Source organism: Diadema setosum, chromosome 10 (genome assembly GCF_964275005.1).
Source record: "Diadema setosum chromosome 10, eeDiaSeto1, whole genome shotgun sequence".
Taxonomy (NCBI): Eukaryota; Metazoa; Echinodermata; class Echinoidea; order Diadematoida; family Diadematidae; genus Diadema; species Diadema setosum.
Genome location: NC_092694.1, coordinates 27,337,775 through 27,358,464, shown reverse-complemented (window position 1 = coordinate 27,358,464; position 20,690 = coordinate 27,337,775). Strand labels below are relative to the sequence as shown.

Below are 20,690 nucleotides of genomic sequence, written 5' to 3'. Positions count from 1 at the left end.
ATGTCAATGAATCATCAATTCAGCAGCCAGAAACCGGAGTGTTCTATCTGTCTAACAAATTCCAACCAACTAAAATCACTGACATGCTCTCACACCTTCTGCAAAGACTGCCTGAAATGCATCTTTCAAACCCAGACCAACCAAAGTGCTGTGTCATGTCCTGTGTGCACGAAAGGAACTTCTGTAACCAATGGAGATGTGGATAAGTTACAGACAATAGTCACGCCGAGTTCTGTGGTGGAAGAAGTGAAAACTAAAATTCCAACATGCTCAGTTTGTGACGCGAAGGTAAACCCGCCAGCCATGTCCTATTGTCAGGACTGCGGGGAAAATATGTGCAAATCCTGCGAGAAAGACCATTCCAGCTGGAAAAGGTTCTCCAAGCACTCAGTTGTGGCCATGAGTGAGGTGGTTTCTGGGAAAGTTCAATATAAGAGGCGACGAAAGTGTAAAAAACACCCCAACGAGGACGACGAATGTTTCTGTCGCGCATGTCGGGAATTCGTCTGCTTCAGATGCGGGATGTTGGAGCACTCACAAGGGGGACATAAAGTGGTAGAAGCCTCCAAACATGAGGAAACATTGATGGAAAATATCAAGGACTTAGAGAAAAGAGCAGAGTCAAAGAAAGTAGCCGGGGAAAAGCACATTGAGTTCATAGAAACACAACGCAAGGAAATAGCGTCTGTAATGACAAAGGTCAACGAAGATATCGACAATACATACAACGAATACATCAATTTCTTGTCAGAAAGAAGAGAGGCGCTGAAATGTAAATTGAAAGAACTGTCCGAAAAACTTCAGAAAGAGCTGCTTGACATGATAGAAGAGAATCGCCGAGCAATCAGCCAGATGAGCGCTGCGGAAAAACTGGTAACCAATGGTATGAAAGTATCGCTAGAGAAAGACGCCTTGATTGCCCATGACACTCTGTGCAAGAGGCTTCAGCGTATCCTGGGACGAAACAACCCTGACGAACAGGCACCGAGAGGTGTCGTGGAACGAGCCCGAAAAATCACATTTCGTAAATACGAAGGAGCACACGAACTCAGTCTTGGTGAGGTAGAAGGATATAGGGATACTTTGAATCTCAAAGCAGATGTAGAACTCCCTCGCGATTGTTGTATAAAATGCGTCACTCGCGTACCAAGCGGTGAGATGGCGGTGGGACTGTGGGGAGGCGGAATCCAACTCTACTCTCCTGATGGCGAGTTACAGCAGACGGTGCTGAACGATGCTAATATCCTTGACATTCGATTTTTGTCCGATTGTCGAAGTGTTGCGTATGATGCAGACAACAAGGTGTCACTGTACACCCCACAGTGGGAGAAGCTCGATGTTGAATTCAAGACGATGAGTAACGCTGAAGGATGGATTGGTTGTCTAACGGTTGATGGATGTGATAATATCTACGTAGGTTACGTGGACCACGGGACTATTGAGGTATTTTCCCCACATGGTGGTGCGGCAGTCAGAAAAATAATGTGTGATGGATATACACCTTGGCAATTGTTCTCTTTTCAATCCACAGAAAACCTGATACTTAAAGATAAGAGACATGTGATCAGGCTTGATGGTGAGGGAAAGAAGGCGAATGACTTGGAGAAGGAGGCCGCCTTTGCCTTTCCAGCTGTTTGTCGAGATGATTTGGTCATCGTAGCTTGGGTAAAGGACGACGAAGGCCTTGTCAGTATTGATCAATACACGAGTGACTTCGAGCACGTCAATAATTTCATCAGTGATTTCAAAATATGTCAACCGAAAAGAAATTGGTACTATCTGCAAGAGTTTACGAGTGGCGAGATAGCTCTCTGCACTTCAGAGAGACTCTATATATTTCATGCCGTATAAGGAGTGATCCAAATCAGACCAAACTGGAAAATCCAAAATCGCCCAGATAATTTTCCACATGAACGCGATCGAAACAATAGCTGCTCTCAAACCAGTTTTTCTTTGTTGGCCAACGAAAAGCTACCATGAGAAATCGTGTCATGCATAATTTTAAAGAGGAGACCAGTGTCTTTATTGACTGTATTTTTTTAATCATTAATAACTACTAGTAATTGATTTTAAATGGATGGTTTAGTATTGGTGGAGATGAGAATTGAGCTTTTAACATTTTGTTTGACACCAAGAAACCACTTATGAAATAGCACAGAGCATACCATTTTTAGTGGAAATCAAGGTTTGTTTGATGAAATTGGAATGGCTGAGACATCCAAAAACAGAGTAAAACAAATTGATTGTATATCAAAAGGTGGATCTCACCCTTTATAAGGATCACTCTGTTTTGGATATCTTGGCCATTTCAAAACCAATTTTCATCAAATAAACATTGAATTCCTCTTGGAATTACATGTTCTTTCATATTTTGTAAAAGATTTCTCATTATCTCACCAAAAAATGGTAGAAACCTCAACTTAGGTCTCCACCAAAACTATACAATTTCTTTAATTTCGGATTCGACAAAGACCTACATTAAGCGAATGGCTGCATTGCTGCTCTTTTTTCTTAACTATGGGATATCCTTATATCCCCTCTAGGGAAATACGATACATGTGAATTGTTTTCGGATAGTTGCACGGACTTGCATGCAAGTATATCACAGTAGTGTGCATAACTTTATATGGGCTCCCTTTTTGCGATGCGTGTTGTGTATGAATATTTTTAGATTTCTGAGGACAATTGTATATCTCAAAGAGTGTCATTACTTTATTCTATTGATACTAATGCCGTTTTCAGGATGTTTACACGTTGGGTACTTGCTCCTGCTTTTGTTTTTGCTTCTAAGGGGAGTAAAGATCTACCCTCCACTACTAATGGAGTGTCTGTGATTACACCTTCCTGAATGTTCCTACAAAATAACAAAGCAACAAATGAGGAATTCATTTGATAAAATCACTTAACAATAACTCTTTGAAAAAGCAATGAAATATCTCTAAAATTATGAAGCACATTTTCATTGTAAAGTTGTTTGGGTTTGATTAGAATGAGAGGAATGTATTTTGTCAAATAATTTTTCGTTGACTGCTGCGTGAATAATAACCACTGTTACAGGTCGCACGGGAATTAAACATAGTACGTTAAGTCTGTGAGTTATTTTACTCACAACTTGCATTTCTTACATGCGACAGTAATGATTATCGCTTGGTGGACTTTTGCATTGAATGTTATTTTACACAGTCAAATTTAGAAGGGAAGGGGAAGCCAGAGACATCTTCTATCACTGGAAAACACTGAACGGTACAGTGAATCGTGCTAGAAATAAAATGCACGTTTTAATCGTCATGTGAGATGTCTTAATTTGCATGTTTCGGATGTGTGTCTTTCAATCACGCCTTTTCTGCATTTCTAAGTTAACGACTGGCTTGGCACTCTATGTCAAAGAACTGCCTCTTTCTTCCTGCTTGTCAAACCACTCAATGCACATACATTCTTATGAAGGCGATAACGCTTGTTTTCTTGATATTGTGTAAGTATGTGTGTATGTTGAAAACATCATAATCTTTTGTATCATAGCGTGATATAGGATTACTTACATCACAAATCCAAATAGCTTAATGGTGCAATGACTTGTAAAATCAATTCGCTCAACTTTTGCTGATGGGTCTGACCTATCGAGTGTGCAGACATAGTTTTATTATTCATATTCAGACATAATATGCTAGTTCGTCTATTTCTTAGTCTCTTTCCCTATCTCTTTCTCATAAACGGTATTTCAGCTTTATTTGTTGTCTGTTTATTTTTAACAATTACATTACATACTTTATCATGTGCCTAATTTTCAGTGAACTAAGTAATACAGGCTGTGCTTTTAATATAGTCCTAACCCCCTCCACACACACACACTTTTGTTCTTACGACTATTTCCTTTTACCATTTTGTGCAAAAGTATACCTTATTAGAGTATTGTACGTTTAGATTATCTATGAAAAGACAAAAATAGTAGTTTATTTTTGGTCTAAAGAGATAATCGTTGTCATTTATTTATCTTCTATTTTCTTTGCGAACACATAGTGGAAATAAATCCAAATCAAGCAAACAACCAATCAATTAATGTTCGCAATCGCCTGAGTGTCATTTTGCATTTCTTGATACGTACATTGTGATTCACGAGAGTTTACCAGCGTTTACATCTCGTTGACTATAAAGTCCCCTTCCCCTTCTCCCAGGGGAAGAAAATAATTACTGATATTATGTAATGCATGCTAAACACGATGGGTTTAAATGGTATTGTTATCATCATTATCATTACGAATTTTCTGTAAGCCCGAGCATTAATGGTCTATTTTTGGACATAACTTGGTCTGTTGTATCCTTGCTCCTCATCCTGTTCTTCCCATTCGAGCTTTTGTTGGGACCTACACTCAACAAGCTTTGCTTTTTAGGATGCTCCATCGTATTTCTCTATGCATTATTTTACTTTGACTGAAATTGACACATCGATCGCTATGTGCTACATTTGCATTTTTGAGGAAGAAAGATTTGCGGTGACACCATGTGTATGTAGTCCGTAACCGGATCGTTGTTTGGCAGAAGAACCTAGAAAGAGGAGAAACGAAGAGGGAAGCGACATATGGAGGTTGTGAGGAGGGCAAAAAGTGAAGAGTGGGAGACAGTAATGGGCTAGAGGTTGAAGTTGCACTAGTGGAGACAGTAGAGAAAGGAACACAGAGAGTGGTAAGGAAGTAGGATGTTCGGACATCGTTAGAAGGGGAAAGATGAAATAGAAGGGAAGAGGAAGAGGAAGGAGTTGAATGTTGGAGAATCATGGAGATAGGGGAGAGCAGTAAAGATTCATGAAACCAAGAGAAGAAAAACGAAGTCGGCGAAAAGTGTGGCTATGGAATGCGGAATCAATGGAGAAAGGACGAATAATCCCTCGAAGGAAGGGTAAGTAAAGGAGGTGAGAATATGTTGAGAGAAGGGAGAGAGAGAGAGAGAGAGAGAGAGAGGCGGGGGGGGGGGGGGCAAGAAAAGAAGTAGAAAAGAACAATTTGAAATTCAAGACGTAAATTAGAGGGAGCTAGTATGGATCCTAGAATGAAATGCTGCTGGGGAGAAGGGGAAAAAAATTGGAGAGGAAAATTGATGACAGTTAAATCCTGAAAAGGTTCCTGTGGGAGAAATGCATAAATAAGAAATCAAAATGAGGTTAAAGTGTAGACCTGAGGAGAGAAGACAAGAGAAATAACCTGTGGAGAAATGTGTAAATTAATACTAGTGGTCCTGAAAAGGACCGTTGGGTTGTATGGAAGGAAGAAATAAAAGAAAAAGAAGAAAAGTGAGAAGAGAACAGAAAAGAAAAAAAAAGAAGAAAAGATAAGTAGTGTATGAAACAGACAAAAGTGTAAGAGAGAGAGAGAGGAAAGAGAAATGAAACAATGAGTAAAGGTGGTAGTGAAAGTAGAGCAATAAGTCTAGTTATAAGAATAACTAGGAGAACCGATGAACTTGACGTTTCGGGCAGGTTGACTGTCCTTCGTCAGAAGTGAAACGTGATCTGAGAAGAGGCGGGCTATATATGGAGAATGCGGACCTAGATGGAAGTGGTCGGTTGAGGCGGGCTCGCAGGCGAGCTGAGCGTCGGCTGTTGGTGGAGTGTTGCGGTCGTTGATGCGTTCTATGGTTTTCGGAGTGTGTTGATGGCGGAGTATATCTGTGAGAGCTAACTTGGCTGTTAGTAGGTCGTGGCCGGAGATTGGAGTCCGGGTTAGTAGTTGGGGTGGACGCCGGTGCTGTGGATGACTTGTGTCGGTGAGGGCGTCTTCTGGAACCAGCGATAGATGTGGTCGTGAGTGGGAGGCGCGGTTGACGTCGTAGGCGCTGTTGTGAAGAGGTGGGGGAAGAGATATGAGAGGAAGAAGTAGAGGGGGGATGTGCTGTGGAGAGAATGTGTTGTTGTTGTTGTCATTGTTGCTGTTCGATGGTCTGTTGATGAGAGGGAGCCAGATGTTGTTGATGTGGAGTCCAGTATCCTGTGTAACAGTGTCATGTGTGTGAACTTCTATGGCTTCTCTGATGCGTCGTGTGTTCCAGTTTTTGATGGATGTGATGAGTTTGCTGTCTTCCCAGTTGATGCGATGTTCCGACTGTTGAGCGTGTTTCACGATGGCTGACTTTTCCCATTCTGAACGTCTGTAGCATGTTTTGTGTTCTTTCAGTCTGGTCTCTAGCGATCTCCCTGTTTCACCTATGTAGACTTTGCCGCATTCGCATGGGATACGGTAGACACCTGGTTGTTTGTGTTTGGGGTGCTTGTCTTTGTGTGAGTGCAATGAATTTTGAATTTTGTTGGAAGATGTATGACGGACCTGGATGTTGGCGGACTTGAAGATGCGTTGTAGTTTGTGCGAGGTGGCGCCGAGGTAGGGAAGATTTACAGTTGTGATGGGCTGTTCCTTGGCTGCTTGGTTGGGAAGAGAAGGTGCCTGAGTGTTGATTTTGTGCTTGGGGTATTGGTTGATAGTGCCCCCCCCCCCCCCAAGGAAAAACGCAGTATCTACATCCAGCTCCATTTCTAAACAACCGAGATATTCACCATTTTATATTTTTGCCAAAGCCCCTGGAAAATATGCTCTTTTGAAAAATTCCTTCATTGTGGAATTTTAGTCTATCTAGCTACCAATTTTCCTGGAAAATATCATTTTGTGTTTTTGTTTTGTTTTTCAGTTATTGATGAAAATGTAGATACTTTGGGGAAACCCCACGCAATTGACTGATTTCCCCAAGGAAAAACGCAGTATCTACAATGGAACGAATTTCCCCAAGGAAAAACGCAGTATCTACAGCGGAATGACTAGGATTAATCTTCTGCCATAATTATGTATGCATGTATACATCATTGTTCCTGGGGCCCTGAGGGATGCATCCTCCACCCCCCCCCCCCCCCCCCCATTTATGCCCTAATTACAGAACAGGCTTCATAAGATTATTAAATAACAGATCGTTCTTGGAACGTTTTGCTTAAAAGTGTATCCCAGACCGATCTTGCTGTAGGCCTAACGTTACGTCGATACGTGTTTAATATGAAGCTTGCCAGGGCTGTAATGTGATGCTACATGGCCTAGCCGCTAACTAGCATCTAGAATACTAGATCTAGATCTGTACAGTCTAGGTTACAGTCTGTCTAGACCAAAATAAATCTAAATCGGATGTCTGAACCTAGATCGATCTAGACTAGGTCTAGTTTTTATATCGTTTATTCTAGGCTGGCTACGTAGCAGGCTACACGAGTCTACTGCCTCAGGCTATACATGCACGATGCTCACAGAAAAAACAAAAATAGCCTAACGTTAGAACTGCAGAAGGTTTAAGCCCTACACGAGCCAGGACTCTTTGATTAGAAAAAAAAAATACATCTAGAACCGGTCTAGAATGAAGTGACATCCGCTCTCTAGGCCTATTCCTTCTGGATTGAACCTAAGTTTAACGTCATGTAAATTTGTAATGTAACTTTTTTTTAGTTGTAAGTTATGTAGCATGCAGCATGGGATCATGCATGCATTTTACGCAACCCAGTCTCACTAGGGTCTAGACACTGTCTAGATCCCATAAGAATTAAAATACAACTTATTCTTAACTGTCTCTATTTTGTCCATTTACCGTGGGTACCTATTTTTCACATGGACCCTAATCTATTGTCAACTATGTAATTTTAAGACAGTATGGTATGGAGTAGATAATTGAACATTGACACTTCACTAGACTTAGGTCTAGGATTCTAAAAAGTGGTTAAGTTTTAGACTTCTTACTACAGCACAGGCCTGCCCTAGAGTAGGCCTATTCAAGTCCTACACTAGATCTTTCTTTAGGCTTTCGGAATACGGACCCTGAAAGTTCTGATTAACGTTAAGTCTAACATTAGAAAAGAGACGCAAGACTCAAACGTTACTGTCTAGACAAGTCTAAAATAGGCCTAGGCCTACTTAGACTTAGATCTAAGGGAGGGTGTAACATGTTACATAACCTGACGTTTATCCGATACAACACAAATAGATCTATTGCTTTTCGACGAAACTTTCGGATTCGGAGCCTGAGGAATTTTGACAAGGGTCTAGGCATAACAAAGTTACTTCACAACAAGTTAATATTGAAATAGTACGGATAATGTTCATCATTGAGGTAGAATATGAAAGAATAAAGCTGATCGTTTATCACACGAAGCGAAGTAAACACAAATGTATGCATTTGTGTTTACCTCGCTTCGTGTGACAAACATGCATTTGTGTTTACTTCGCTTCGTGTGACAAACAATCAGCTTTATTCTCTCAATATTGAAATAGTTTTGAATAACTTACTCATTATCTGCAGATAATTTTTTCTTGAGGGCTATAGGCTCACGAGTAATTTTCCCCACGACAACATTTTGTTTTATTCCAAGTACACACTCCCACTGTATGCTGACTAGCCGGGCCCTGTGCTGACTGTACTGCTGCACAGCATCAGTGCAGCTAGCCCGACCAGACGCTGTTAATACGCTACGCGAATACAGCGTCTGACCAACGAGCGGGCACCTACAAAGTGGGGAACCACAACACAACTACAAAACTTATGAAAATTTATACGTTCTTTATAAACAATGTACACGTTACCAAACGTTACTCACCTTAAGTGCATGCTTGTATTACAGAAGGTTCGTAAGTCCATTGAGAGCCCTCGTGATAAGTCCGTGGAACCAAAAAATGATACTTTCTGGCGGATTCCCTAACACCGTCAGGGTTCATCGTTGCAGAATTCAAAATGGCGCCTTGATCTCTGCGGAAATCTTTTGCATGCGTGCGATGCGCTGCTTGAGTGTTGGTGTAGCAGCACAGTCGACAGCGCGACCTTTTGAAAGGGCATTCAGATCATGTGACCTCCCGGATATTGGAAATGGCCTGGCGTGAAAGACGATGTACCGTTCGTGAACCGTTCACACATGCTGCATATAACCATCATTTTAGGTAAGTTATCAAATCTAAATTTCAATATTCATAGCATAGATATGAAGTCTCATTATCATTTTGTTCGTCAGATGAGTTTGAAGTGACAAAAAAATGATCTAAAGTATCAAAATTCAATCCGATCGCATGCTATCGTTGGACCCTCTTCGTGTTTGGAGCTTCGTTGGTACAGCCCTGTCGCGCTACGTATGTACAGCGGCGACTGGGCTGTGTATAGTTACAGTGCAGCTAGCTGCAAGTTGTCAGTGTTGTGTTGTGTTGTATTGTTTAATGTGCACTCGGTTAGTCTTAATCACACACTGTGTTTTATATTAGGATCACGATCTCATCAAAATATTTACTAATCAGTATTGTTTCGGTTAGATATTTTGAACATTATGTCTTATTATTGAGTAAGTATATCTAAAGAAAGTAATTTACGTTAAAATTACAGAATAACCGGCAAAGTATTCACATATATAAATAACAGTGTCTGGTAATTAAGACTAGCTTTGTAGATACTGCGTTTTTCCTTGGGGAAATATTCATCATGTAGATACTGCGTTTTTCCTTGGGGAAAGTGCAAGTTAAGTGTAGATACTGCGTTTGGCAGTTACGGAAAAGTGGCTTTCTAAACATTTTTTCAAAAATCTGAATATGTCATATGAAGAAGGATTGCCCACTGACTATATTTATGCAAAAAAGTGAAAATCGCCAAAAATGTTAGATACTGCGTTTTTCCTTGGGGGGCAGTGTGGTGAGTGTGTCTGTGATATGCTCGAGTTCTTGTCAAAGATGTTCTTTGTCGCTGATTTGATGAGCACGTCGGACGAGAGCGTTCGGTACTGACTGGCGGACTGCTGGATGATGGAAGGAGCGGTAGTGAAGATATCTGTCAGTGTGAGTGGGTTTGCGGTAGACGTGGTGAGAGAGAATGCCAGCGTTGGTCTTTGTGACGAGAACATCGAGGAAGGGGAGAGAATGACTGTGTTCCGTTTCCACTGTGAATGAGATGTTGGAATGTTGTTAGTTGAGGTGTGTGAGGAAGTCGTCCAGTTGATCTACTTGGTGTGGCCAGATGGTGAAGATGTCATCGACATACCGGAGCCAGAGTGAAGGTTTGTGCTCTGACGTGGCTAGTGCGTGGCTTTCGAAATGTTCCATGTAAATGTTGGCAATGATCGGTGAGAGGGGGAGCCCATGGCTGCGCCTTGTTGCTGTTTGTAGTGTGTGTCCCTCCATCGGAAGGAGGTAGAATTGAGACATGTGAGGAGGAGGTCGTGTATCTGTTGTGGTGTGAGTTGTGTTCTGGAAGAAAGAGACGGGTCATCGGTGAGACGTTGTTTGATGATGTCACAGGCTTCGTTGACAGGAACGCTGGTGAAGAGTGATTCTACATCACAGCTGACGAGGGTGTCTGTAGGGTTGATAGTGGTTTGAGAGAGAATGTCAAAGAAGTGTTTGGAATTGTTAATGTGGTGTTCTGTGTTGCCAACGAGTGGCTGTAGAATGTCTGACAGGTGTTTGTCTGTTTCGTGGCAGGGGGAACCTCGTGTAGAAATGATGGGGCGGAGAGGCACTGATGGCTTGTGAATTTTGGGTTGCCCGAAGAGGATGGGACATCTGCTGGAAGAGGCACGGAGTCTGAAATAAAGCTGTTGAGGAAGGGCATTAGATCGATGAAGTTCGAGGAGCTTGGCGTTGAGTTTCCTCTCGGTGGCAGGAGTCGGGTCACGTTTCAGTTCGGTGTATGTGGGGGTGTGGAGGATGTCTTGTATCTTTTGTTCGTATTGTGTTTTGTCCATGACGACCGTGGCGTTGCCTTTGTCTGCTTGAATGATATGGATGGATGCGTTGCTTTGTAGAGTCTTCACCGCTGTTCGTTCTTCTTTGTTGAGGTTGGGCTGCTGTGGCTTGGCTGTGGAGAGAGCTTGAATAACATGGAGTCGAATGTTGTCAGCTGCGGCTTTGTTCAGGTATCTGAGCTTGGGTTCCGTTTGTTGTATGATTTCTGTGAAAGGAATCTTCTTGGGTGGTGTTGCGAAGTTAAGCCCAAGGGATAACACGTTGTGTTCGGCTTGTGTGAGGTTGTTCTGGCTTAAATTGACAACGGTGTTACGGGCGGCGGGCGGCTTGTCTCGTGTGTATGTACGGGTATGGCTGTTATGTAATGTGTTGAACTTCCGTATCTGCTTGTCTCTGGTGCGGAGAAATGTGGTCCTTGCTGTGTGAGAGTTGAAGGTCTGTATCTTCTGGAGGTCAGCAGGATGTAGTGTTTGTGACAGGTGTGTTTGTGAGGTGTTGATTTGTTGATCGATTGTGTGAAGTTCTTGTCGAGTATGGGCTATGCGTTCTCTGGTGAGGGAGAGGCCGGCTTGGTGAAGAATACGTCGAGCACGTGGAGTCTGTATGGTTGATTTCAGCTGTAGACCAGGAGGGATGATACTGTGATCTCGGCATCTTTTCAGAAAGGTGAGATGATTGGAGAGTTTAGATTGTTTGAGTAGGTTCCGTTGAAGTGGGCGAGAAGATCGTTGAGTTTGCTCCCCGTAGAGCTCGGTTATGTGTTGTTTGAAGGTTTGCATGGTGAAGTAAACGAGGAAGAAAGATTTGCGGTGACACCATGTGTATGTAGTCCTTAACCGGATCGTTGTTTGGCAGAAGAGCCTAGAAAGAGGAGAAACGAAGAGGGAAGCGACAGGTTGAAGTTGCACTAGTGGAGACGGTAGAGAAAGGAACACAGAGAGTGGTAAGAAAGAATAGCGTGAGAATCAAGTAGGATGTTCGGACATCGTTAGAAGGGGAAAGATGAAATAGAAGGGAAGAGGAAGAGGAAGGAGTTGAATGTTGGATTTTTGTATTTTTTTTTCCTGCACATCCAAGCTGGACAGAATATAATCAATTTGTTATGTTTTATATTTTCAATCAAAAATGCGAAAATAAAATGGAAATTGAAATTGATATTATCATTATTAATATGATTATGATGATGATGGTGATGATGATGATGATGATGATTATCATTATTGATGTTGATTCGATTTCATGTCATTACGTTATCGTTCATTTGCATTTCAAACAATATTTTACACAATCATAAGCAAAACAAATTATAATCACCCTTATTCAAAATTCATGAAATTCTTCCGTCGAGATGTTTTCATTGCAACTGATTGAGGAATTGCCCTACGTCGACGTAAATAAGCACTGAATTGAGTAAAATCAGACAATCCGTTCAAAGGTTATGATTTTTTTTTTTTAAGTTTTCACTCAGTCACTGCTGGATGAGAAGGCTACTACTCGCTTCTGATGTCACATGAGTACAACGATATAAAGAAATTATGAAGAGAAATCCCCATATTTTTTTAACTTTTCTCGCATGATGAAAGAACACTTGACTTGCCTATTTCAGAAGGCAGGGGGAATAAAATTAGGCTTAACATACGTCAGTGACAAGTCGAGGAAATGTGCACTTGAAATATATATATATAGGAATTTTGTGAAATTCTCTTTATATTTTTGTGACATCATACACGGTAGTAGTCTTCTTATCCAGCAGTGACTGCTCAGAACCTTCAAAAATTCATAACTTCAATGTATTGTCCCTTTTTTTTTCACTGATCTTTTCTACTAATATTGCTGCATTCAGTCAATCAACATGTAGGTCCTACATGAAGGCGGACTTGTCCTTTGGGCTGTTGTTTGTCATCTGAAATGATTCTTGATGCGTTAATGCTGCCACAAACTGTTCCTTTAGATGACAGTACTACAATATAAGTGGACCGATACCGGGAATTCAAGAAAACATCCTCCTACCATGATTGATATCTTTACTTTGTTGCGCAATCGCTCATATTTTCGCTGCTGCTCTGTTTCTGTCTATGATACACTTTTTAGTGCAAAGTACACTTGTACGTAGGCCTATGGGCATATATCATTGGAGGAACCGTTGCCGTAACTGTCGCCACGATCAGTCTCAGCGACTCTGACAAACTCCAGGCTGCATTTTGCCAGAGAACGGGAACATGTGAGCAGACGTCCGTCCCACTGTCAAGAAATTGAGCACACCTGAATACACGATAAAGATAATGTTCAAATCCGGCATTCTCGAGTCGTTCACAAGACCGTCGTGAGCAGTGACAGTCGTAACACCACCGGCCGAGGTTTTTTTTTTTTTTTTCTTTCTTTCTTTCTTTTTCAGCTAGAACCAAGTGAACCGTTTTGGGAAAAAAAAAATTCTTGTAACCACTGCATTTCCTTCTGCTGTCTTTCTGGTAAACATTTTATTAATCAAGATTCACATCTCCATGTAGTTCTTCGAACATGGTGAGGATGCCATCAAGTGTTAGAGTATACTCAGGAAAAATCAGCACTTGCTGCGACTGTCGATTGGCTTTAATTTGCCCACGTTCGGGACGAACTTTACAAATTCCATACATAGTGCATTGCATTCATTTTCCATCTCGTTTCAATTTCGGGGCATTACGACGCCATTCATAGAGAATGTTCTTACGATGGGGGTCAATGGGGCGAGACTGTGCGCCAGGGCTCATTGTATTCGAGACTATGTATTTCGACGTCACCATACTCTGGGTAAATCCTATCGTTTTAAATACAAAAAAAAAAAATCATTGTATTGTGAGTGATGCGTAACAGACGTATCTTCTCCCCTGCCTGCCTGACAAATTGTCTGAACTTCTTTAGGGTTCTAATACAAGACATATCAATAGTCCATATTTCATTTGATTAGGTTTCCGTTCGCAACTCGTGAATGTTCAATGGACAGCAAATTGTGATCTCCTCGACAGAAGTTAACGCTGAAGACAGACACGACTCGACAACATTTGATCCAGAAGTAGAGCAGACTTTGTAAGCACACAGATACGCCGTATTCGTTTGGGTAGGCCCAGTGAGTCTTATTTATATTGAACGTTCAGCAGCAAATTCCTGTATGTAAGTAGTAACATAAAATTCCTGCATTGAACTTCATTATATCTTTTACATGTTATAATCTGTTTTGTTGGTAATGTTTGATATAGGCCCTATGATGTTTAATATCACTGCAATCTGTTTTTGTTTCTCATATAGAACTGAACATCATGGCAACGAGTCATCAAATCAGCAGAAATCTAGAGTGTGCTATCTGTCTTACACTTTTTAATCAACCCCGATTACTGACGTCTTCTCACACCTTCTGCAAAGACTGCCTGGAACGGATCATTCAAACTCAAACTAACAAACATACCATATCATGCCCTGTGTGCAGGAAAGAAACTGCTGTTCCCAAAGGAGACGTGGGTATGTTACAAACAAACGTACCACTACTTTCTCTCGTGGACGAAGTGGAAATCGAGAGTCTAACATGCACAGTTTGTAAGATGGACGAAAAGCCTCCAGCTGTGTCCTATTGTCAGGACTGTGGACAAAAGCTATGTCAACAATGTGAGAGAGATCATTCTAGCTGGAAACTGATCTCCAGCCACGAGGTGGTGGCCATAAGCGAAGTGGTCTCTGGGAAAGTTCCGCAAAAGAGGCGACGAAAGTGTAAGGAACACCCTAACGAGGAAGAAGATTGTTTCTGCACAGGATGTTGGGAATACGTCTGCTTCAAATGCGGTATGCTGGACCACTCGAAAGAAGGACATGAGATGGTAAAGGCATCCAAACATGAGAAAGAGTTATCGCAAAATATCAAGGAATTACAAAAGAGAGTAAACGCGAAGAAACTCATAATTGAAGGGCACATTGACCTCATAGAGACACAACGCAAGGAAATATCAGATATGATGAAAAAGCTCAACGATGACATAGAGAAGATTTACGAGGAAAACATGCAACTCTTGTCAGCCAGAAGAGAGACGCTTAAGTGTGAAGTGCGGCAACTGTCTGAAATGTTTGAGAAGGAATTGCATCTCATGGCCGAAAGGAGTCATCGAACTCTCAATCACATGAACGCTGCGGAAGAGCTGGTAGCTAACGGTATGAAGCTGCCGTTGGGGAAAGATGCATCAATTACACACAACACACTGTGCGAGAACCTGAAGAGCCTTCTAGGACAAAATTATCCTAACGACAAATTACCGAGAAGTGTGAAAGAACGAGCTCAGAAGATTTCTTTCCGTAAACATGCTACTGTCAATGATCCTTGTCTTGGAGAGCTTAAAGGTCATACGTGGGATGTTAAAACACGCGTAGAGCTACCTGTCGACGAGGATACAATTACCTTTATCACTCATGCACCAGACAATAAGATGGCGGTGGCAGGGATTTCTGGAATTTATCTCTACTCCCATGATGGTGAGTTACAAGACAGGGTACTGCAGGGTCATCATATCTATGCAATTACATTCCTGTCTGATGGTCGAAGTGTCGTACAAACTCATGGCGAGATTTCACTTTACACTCGACAGTGGGACAAACTCGATGTTGAATTTAAGTCAAGTCACGATCAACATAAATACATTTGTAGTCTTTCCACTGATCTAAGTGATGATATCTACGTATGCAATTGGCATTCGAAAATCATCGAGGTATTATCCCCTCAGGGCGGTAAGGCAGTCAGAGAAATCGTGTGTGATGGATGTTCACCTTCGCGATTATTCTCCTTTCAATCCACTGAAAACATGATAGTGGAAGACAGGGAAAAAGTTGTGTACATTGATAGCAAAGGTAAAAAGGTACATAATATCTTGCACGAGGACAGGTCGGCATTCCCAGCTGTTTGTCAGGATGATTCGGTCATTGTAGCCTGGGTGAATCAAGTGAAAAATCTTATCAGTATCGATCGATACACAAGTGACCTCCAGCACCTTCAGAATCTCGTCAGTGATTTCAAAATGCATGGACCATACTATCTCTCCTTGTGCGGCCTTCAAGAGTTTGAGAGTGGCGAGATAGCACTCTGTACGCATAATGAACTCTACATATTTCATACAACATAACGTGCACTATGATCAAGGTTAGGTGCCAGGTAAAAATGTCAGAGGTAAAAATGTCAGAGGAAAAAACGTCAGAGGTAAAAATTTTAGAGATAAAAATGACAGAGGTAAAAATATCAGAGGTAAATATGTCAGGGGTAAAAATGTCAGAGGTAAAATTGTCACAGGTAAAAATGTCAGAGGTAAAATTGTCAGAGGTAAAAATGTAAGAAGTAATGACAGAGATTATGTCAAGAGGTACAATTTGTATAAAGTAACCTAGTCAGAGCAAACTGTATTTATCGAATTATCAAATCCAAACTGCGGATTTGAAGAATGTTTGTGGAATTACGTGTCGTGATCGAGTGGTGGACGCCTGCGCCTTCATCTCTTGTCGTGCCTTTGTAATTTCAGCACCGACTAGGTCTACATCATTGTTATGTGGGTTGCCTGGGCGCGGTTGGGCCCTGTTGGGATCAGTTTTGATAGTTCCCTTACATCCGTGTCTACGCCGTACGCATATCCAAGTGATTGAATTCTTGCCCTCAAATTGTTTCGTAATTATGCACATGTGTCCGACATGAATGATTTTCAAGCGACCCTTATTGAATGCAATGACTTCCATGTTATTTCCCTTCCTCTGTATCAGCTTGAAATCACCTGACGGTGTATTAATCGCATGCAGTAATGATCTCAGATTGATATTTTGCATCGAAAAATCGAGGGACACGAATTTCTACGAATCGCGCGATTTCTCCGGATATTGATGATATGTAGTAACGTTTGATATAGTACATGGACGGCTAAAACCCCGGTCGCACAGCACTCCACGTCCAAATCACGTACAAAAAGTTATGAAAATCTGGTGGACGTGGTCGTAAGTGGTAATATTTTGGTCAATTTTGGTTTGGCCGTACTTTGTACGGGGTATGGCCGTTGGCGGCTATTCCACTGCTGAAGCACTGCCTAAGCACGGCTAACCACGTCCAGCCACGTGTGTGTACGCGGAAAAATCCATTTGTCAGCGATAAGCCGCTAAACACACGCTATTTCCCGTGATACCAACGCGTAACACGCGTCAGATGACCGTGCTCTGCCCGTGACAGACCGCTAAACTTTCGCGTCTTTACCGCGTCTCCCCAAGTTTTAATCACTGCCGGAACACGTATTATCACGTGTGTTTCACGTGTGTTGCACGCCTTTACCACGTGTGCCGCCCGTGGATGTCCGCGGAATACCATTGAGCAGTTCAAAACCGACGCCGTTCAGATTTTTCCCCGCGTCCTGCCACGTCTATAAATCGGCCGTACCTCGTCTTAAACTCGACATCAACGCTTACAACATCGTCTGCTTCACGAGAGACCACTTTTTGACGTGTTTTGGCCGTGATTAAAAGCCGTAAAACACTTTGTGACCGGGGTTTAAGGTTCGTCGTCATGGTTTGTGATGACAATCACTCGAAGCGTCGGACGGCTCGTGCTTCTAAGGAATGTGACTGAGTATGTGCCCCCTCGGTTATCCTCTGATGTTACATGTGCGGCTGGTTGCTCGGCGTGCTTTTGTTTTTCTAAAGTCAATTGAAGAGCGTCGGAAAACCATAATCATTATACGAGGATTATAACGGCTTAACAACAATGAACACCGCACTTAAAAGAGGGAACAATTAGGAAGGGGAGGGGTTGAGTAATCCAAGCATTTTTGCCACTACATAATTTCCATTATTTATCAGTGCAACACTGCATAAGAGCAATGTCCATTGCGACTCATCGTTTTGTATATGAATCAAGAATGATTATGCGTCAGCGAGCGAAGTGGCCAGCGCATTATTAGTTTAAAATAAAAATCATCGTATATGGTTAATGTCAGAGGGAGAAATATTACATCATTGTCTTCATCATAATTACCCTAGAGGTGCGTGTCCTGGCCAAGGTACCTGTGCGCGAGCGAGCGCACCAGAATAGACTTTTAAGACCAAAAAAAAAAAATGACATATATGATTTCTTCTATTAACTATATTCTTACAGGTTACTTTGTTACGTCTTATCACTTGGTGTAGTTTCCTTTTAAAACTTATGGCGTGACGTTGTGAAACAAGCAAACAAATAAGAAAAGAAAAACTTCTGGCAAATCACCAACGTCAAGAAAAACTTAAGCCATGTGAGCGTGCCGACAGAGCGAGCTTTAAAATAGATTTGGCAGATTATTCAAATTTCTCTAATTACAATGCAGTGATCGATTGAAATAGTTTGCGTTTTAAACAGCAAAAGAATGCATTATCAACAATATTGTCAATTTATGTTACAAGTGTTCTTGCATAAAATATACCAAACGGTTCGACAAAAAATGTTTATATTTTTGGCAGAAAAATATGAACATGAAATATTGGAGTTGTAATTAATTTCTTCATTGGTTCGAAAATATGCTTTTTGCTATTATGTGAATCATGAGGACAATTTTCATGGTAAATGAATATAATACAAAAGGTTCTCGACATGAGGTGAATGATGACTGGAGGTTATTAGACCTTTAAATACTTGAATGAAAGTAATTTCCAGGGCCAATATTGCTATGGTTAAAACGATACGTTCGCGCATGCAGAGCGTAGAAAAATTGAAATGTCTTATTCTAACAAATAGATGTAAACATTAATGAATTAAAGTCGTTTTCATCTCTTGTTTGTTTGCTTGTTTTTATTTCCGTCTTCATATAAAAATACACACATTACAAGTTGCATATACATTGCATATACGTACAGAAGAAACGGGGAAGAAGAAATTGCCTGTTCAGTCATATTTTCAAAATATGTCTGTTCTTCCACAGGGTCCCGACAGGATCTCTTCTTATTGCATATTCCTTTTAGGACACTTATCCTCAAAAATTTTCACTTTTACCATTATTTTTTAGGTCAGTGGTGAATATTTAAAAAGAAATTTCAGCACTCAATATTTTCTCTAAAGGCAATTTCCCTGCCGAACCCCTCCCCACCTCTGGATCTATGCCTTGTTTAGTTGTGTCTCGAGAATGTACTTGTTGTTAAGACTGTAAGATGCTGTTTCTATAGTAAACAAGCCTTCTGCATTTACATGTAGCAAACTTAACGGGTGATGAAAGGTTGGTTACACCCCGTATGCCTTTTATCGAAAGATATAATTTTTTACCAAATAGATTTTTATCTCTGGCATTTTGACCGCTGACATTCGACCACTGACAACCTTACTTCTCACATTTTTACTTCATGGGCGTAAATCCCGGGGGGGATGGGGGGATATATCCCCCCCCCCCCCCGAAATGGAGGAGGGGGGGGGGATGGCCTGTACAATCATCCCCCCTGAATTTTGAGGGGAAAAAATGGAGGAAGCAGAAATGTGATTGTATCAATTTTGGCATATTGCATGACATTTGTACGCCGGCCTTCAGACAGGTAACAGAGCTGAACAGTACTCTATCTTGTATGAAAATGTATAATTTTCTCAATCGCTCGCTCGCTTCGCTCGCGAAGAAAGTAACATCGACATACACTGTAAGGTATGGCTCAGGCGTTGACAACGTCAAATAGTATAGGTCTACATGTAAACATACTATGACGCGAGTAACTGGGGACCATCTGCGAAATATGTACGAAAACATACAAACAAACAATAACAACAACTTTATCGTCATAATTGAATCCCCTCCATTTCCTGAATCATTCCTGAGAAACGACAGTGACTGATGACTCAGTCAGGATACATCTATGGGCATACCAAGGGAAGATCAGGGACGTCGAATCTATGGGGGGCAAAGGGACATTTGCCCCGCCCCAAAGGAAGTGTTTAGACAGACAAATCATTTATCCCCCAAGCATTTCCCGAGATGAGGACAAATCTCGAACTTTCTTAATGGAAAATTGTCCAAATATCGCCAGAACTATGCACCAGATCGTTGTATTGCAATCATGAACATGCAAAAGGTCCGCTTTACAGGATAAGGGATAAACTTTGTACACTTTTGACATAGACGTATATTCCCTAATTTGTCAAAGAGTGTGCAGCAGATCACGGGGGGGGGGGATGGTTCTCAAATAAAAGTGGGACAAACAAAAGCGAAAAATATAGCTACAAACGGCAGTTTTTGGAGTGTAAAATGTTAAAACTTTAAAGCTTGCTCGCTCCGCTCGCTCGCATTTAACCGCTATGCCGTTCTCCTGATGTTGCTGCCAGTGATTGACAGCAGGTGCACCCGGTGCGCCCCCTTTAATTTCCAAAGCGAAAATATAGCTACAAACGACAGTTTTTAGGACTGGAAAATGTCAAAATTTTCAAGCTCACTCGCTTCGCTCGCTAGCATTTAATCAGTATGCCAGTCTCCTGATGTTGCTGCCAGTAATTGCCGGCAGTTGCGCCCGGTGTGCCCCCTTAATTTCCAAAGCGAAAAAATACAGCCACAAACGGCAGTCTTTGAATTGTAAAATGTCAAAATTTTCAAGCTCGCTCGCTCCGCTCGCTCGCATTTAACCGCTATGCCATTCTCCTGATGTTGCTGCCAGTAATTGCCGGCAGTTGCACTCGGTGTGCCCCCTAAATTTCCAAAGCGAAAAAGTATAGCTACAAACGGCAGTTTTTAGACTGTAAAATGTCAAAATCAAGCTCGCTCGCTCCGCTCGCTCGCATTTATTCGCTATGCCATTCTCCTGATGTTGCTGCCAGTGATTGTGAGCAGGTGCGCCCCCTTAATTTCCAAAGCGAAAAATATAGCTACAAACGGCAGTTTGGGGACTGTAAAATGTCAAACTTTTGAAGCTCGCTCGCTTCGCTCGCTCGCATTTAATTATTATTCCACTCTCCTGATGTTGCTGCCAGTAATTGCCAGC

The 20,690-nt window shown here is 41.6% G+C and overlaps 2 protein-coding genes across 2 annotated transcripts; one reads left to right on the top strand and one right to left on the bottom strand.

Annotated features, from left to right (window-relative positions):
• On the top strand, nt 1-1,851 carry LOC140234149 (E3 ubiquitin-protein ligase TRIM45-like). Its single transcript, XM_072314226.1, has one exon. It carries the CDS (start codon nt 1-3, stop codon nt 1,849-1,851), a length of 1,851 nt encoding a protein of 616 aa, XP_072170327.1.
• A 3,569-nt stretch (nt 1,852-5,420) lies between these two features.
• LOC140233904 (uncharacterized) lies at nt 5,421-11,509 on the bottom strand. The gene is given in 3 exon segments (XM_072313992.1): nt 5,421-6,406; nt 9,656-9,925; nt 10,135-11,509. Coding segments are annotated over 3 exon segments (2,631 nt in total).
• Between the last annotated feature and the right edge of the window lie 9,181 nt (nt 11,510-20,690).

What these genes read in the sequence shown, in the direction of transcription:
- LOC140234149 (XM_072314226.1), top strand. Translation starts at nt 1, where the DNA reads ATGTCAATGAATCATCAATTCAGCAGCCAGAAACCGGAGTGTTCTATC.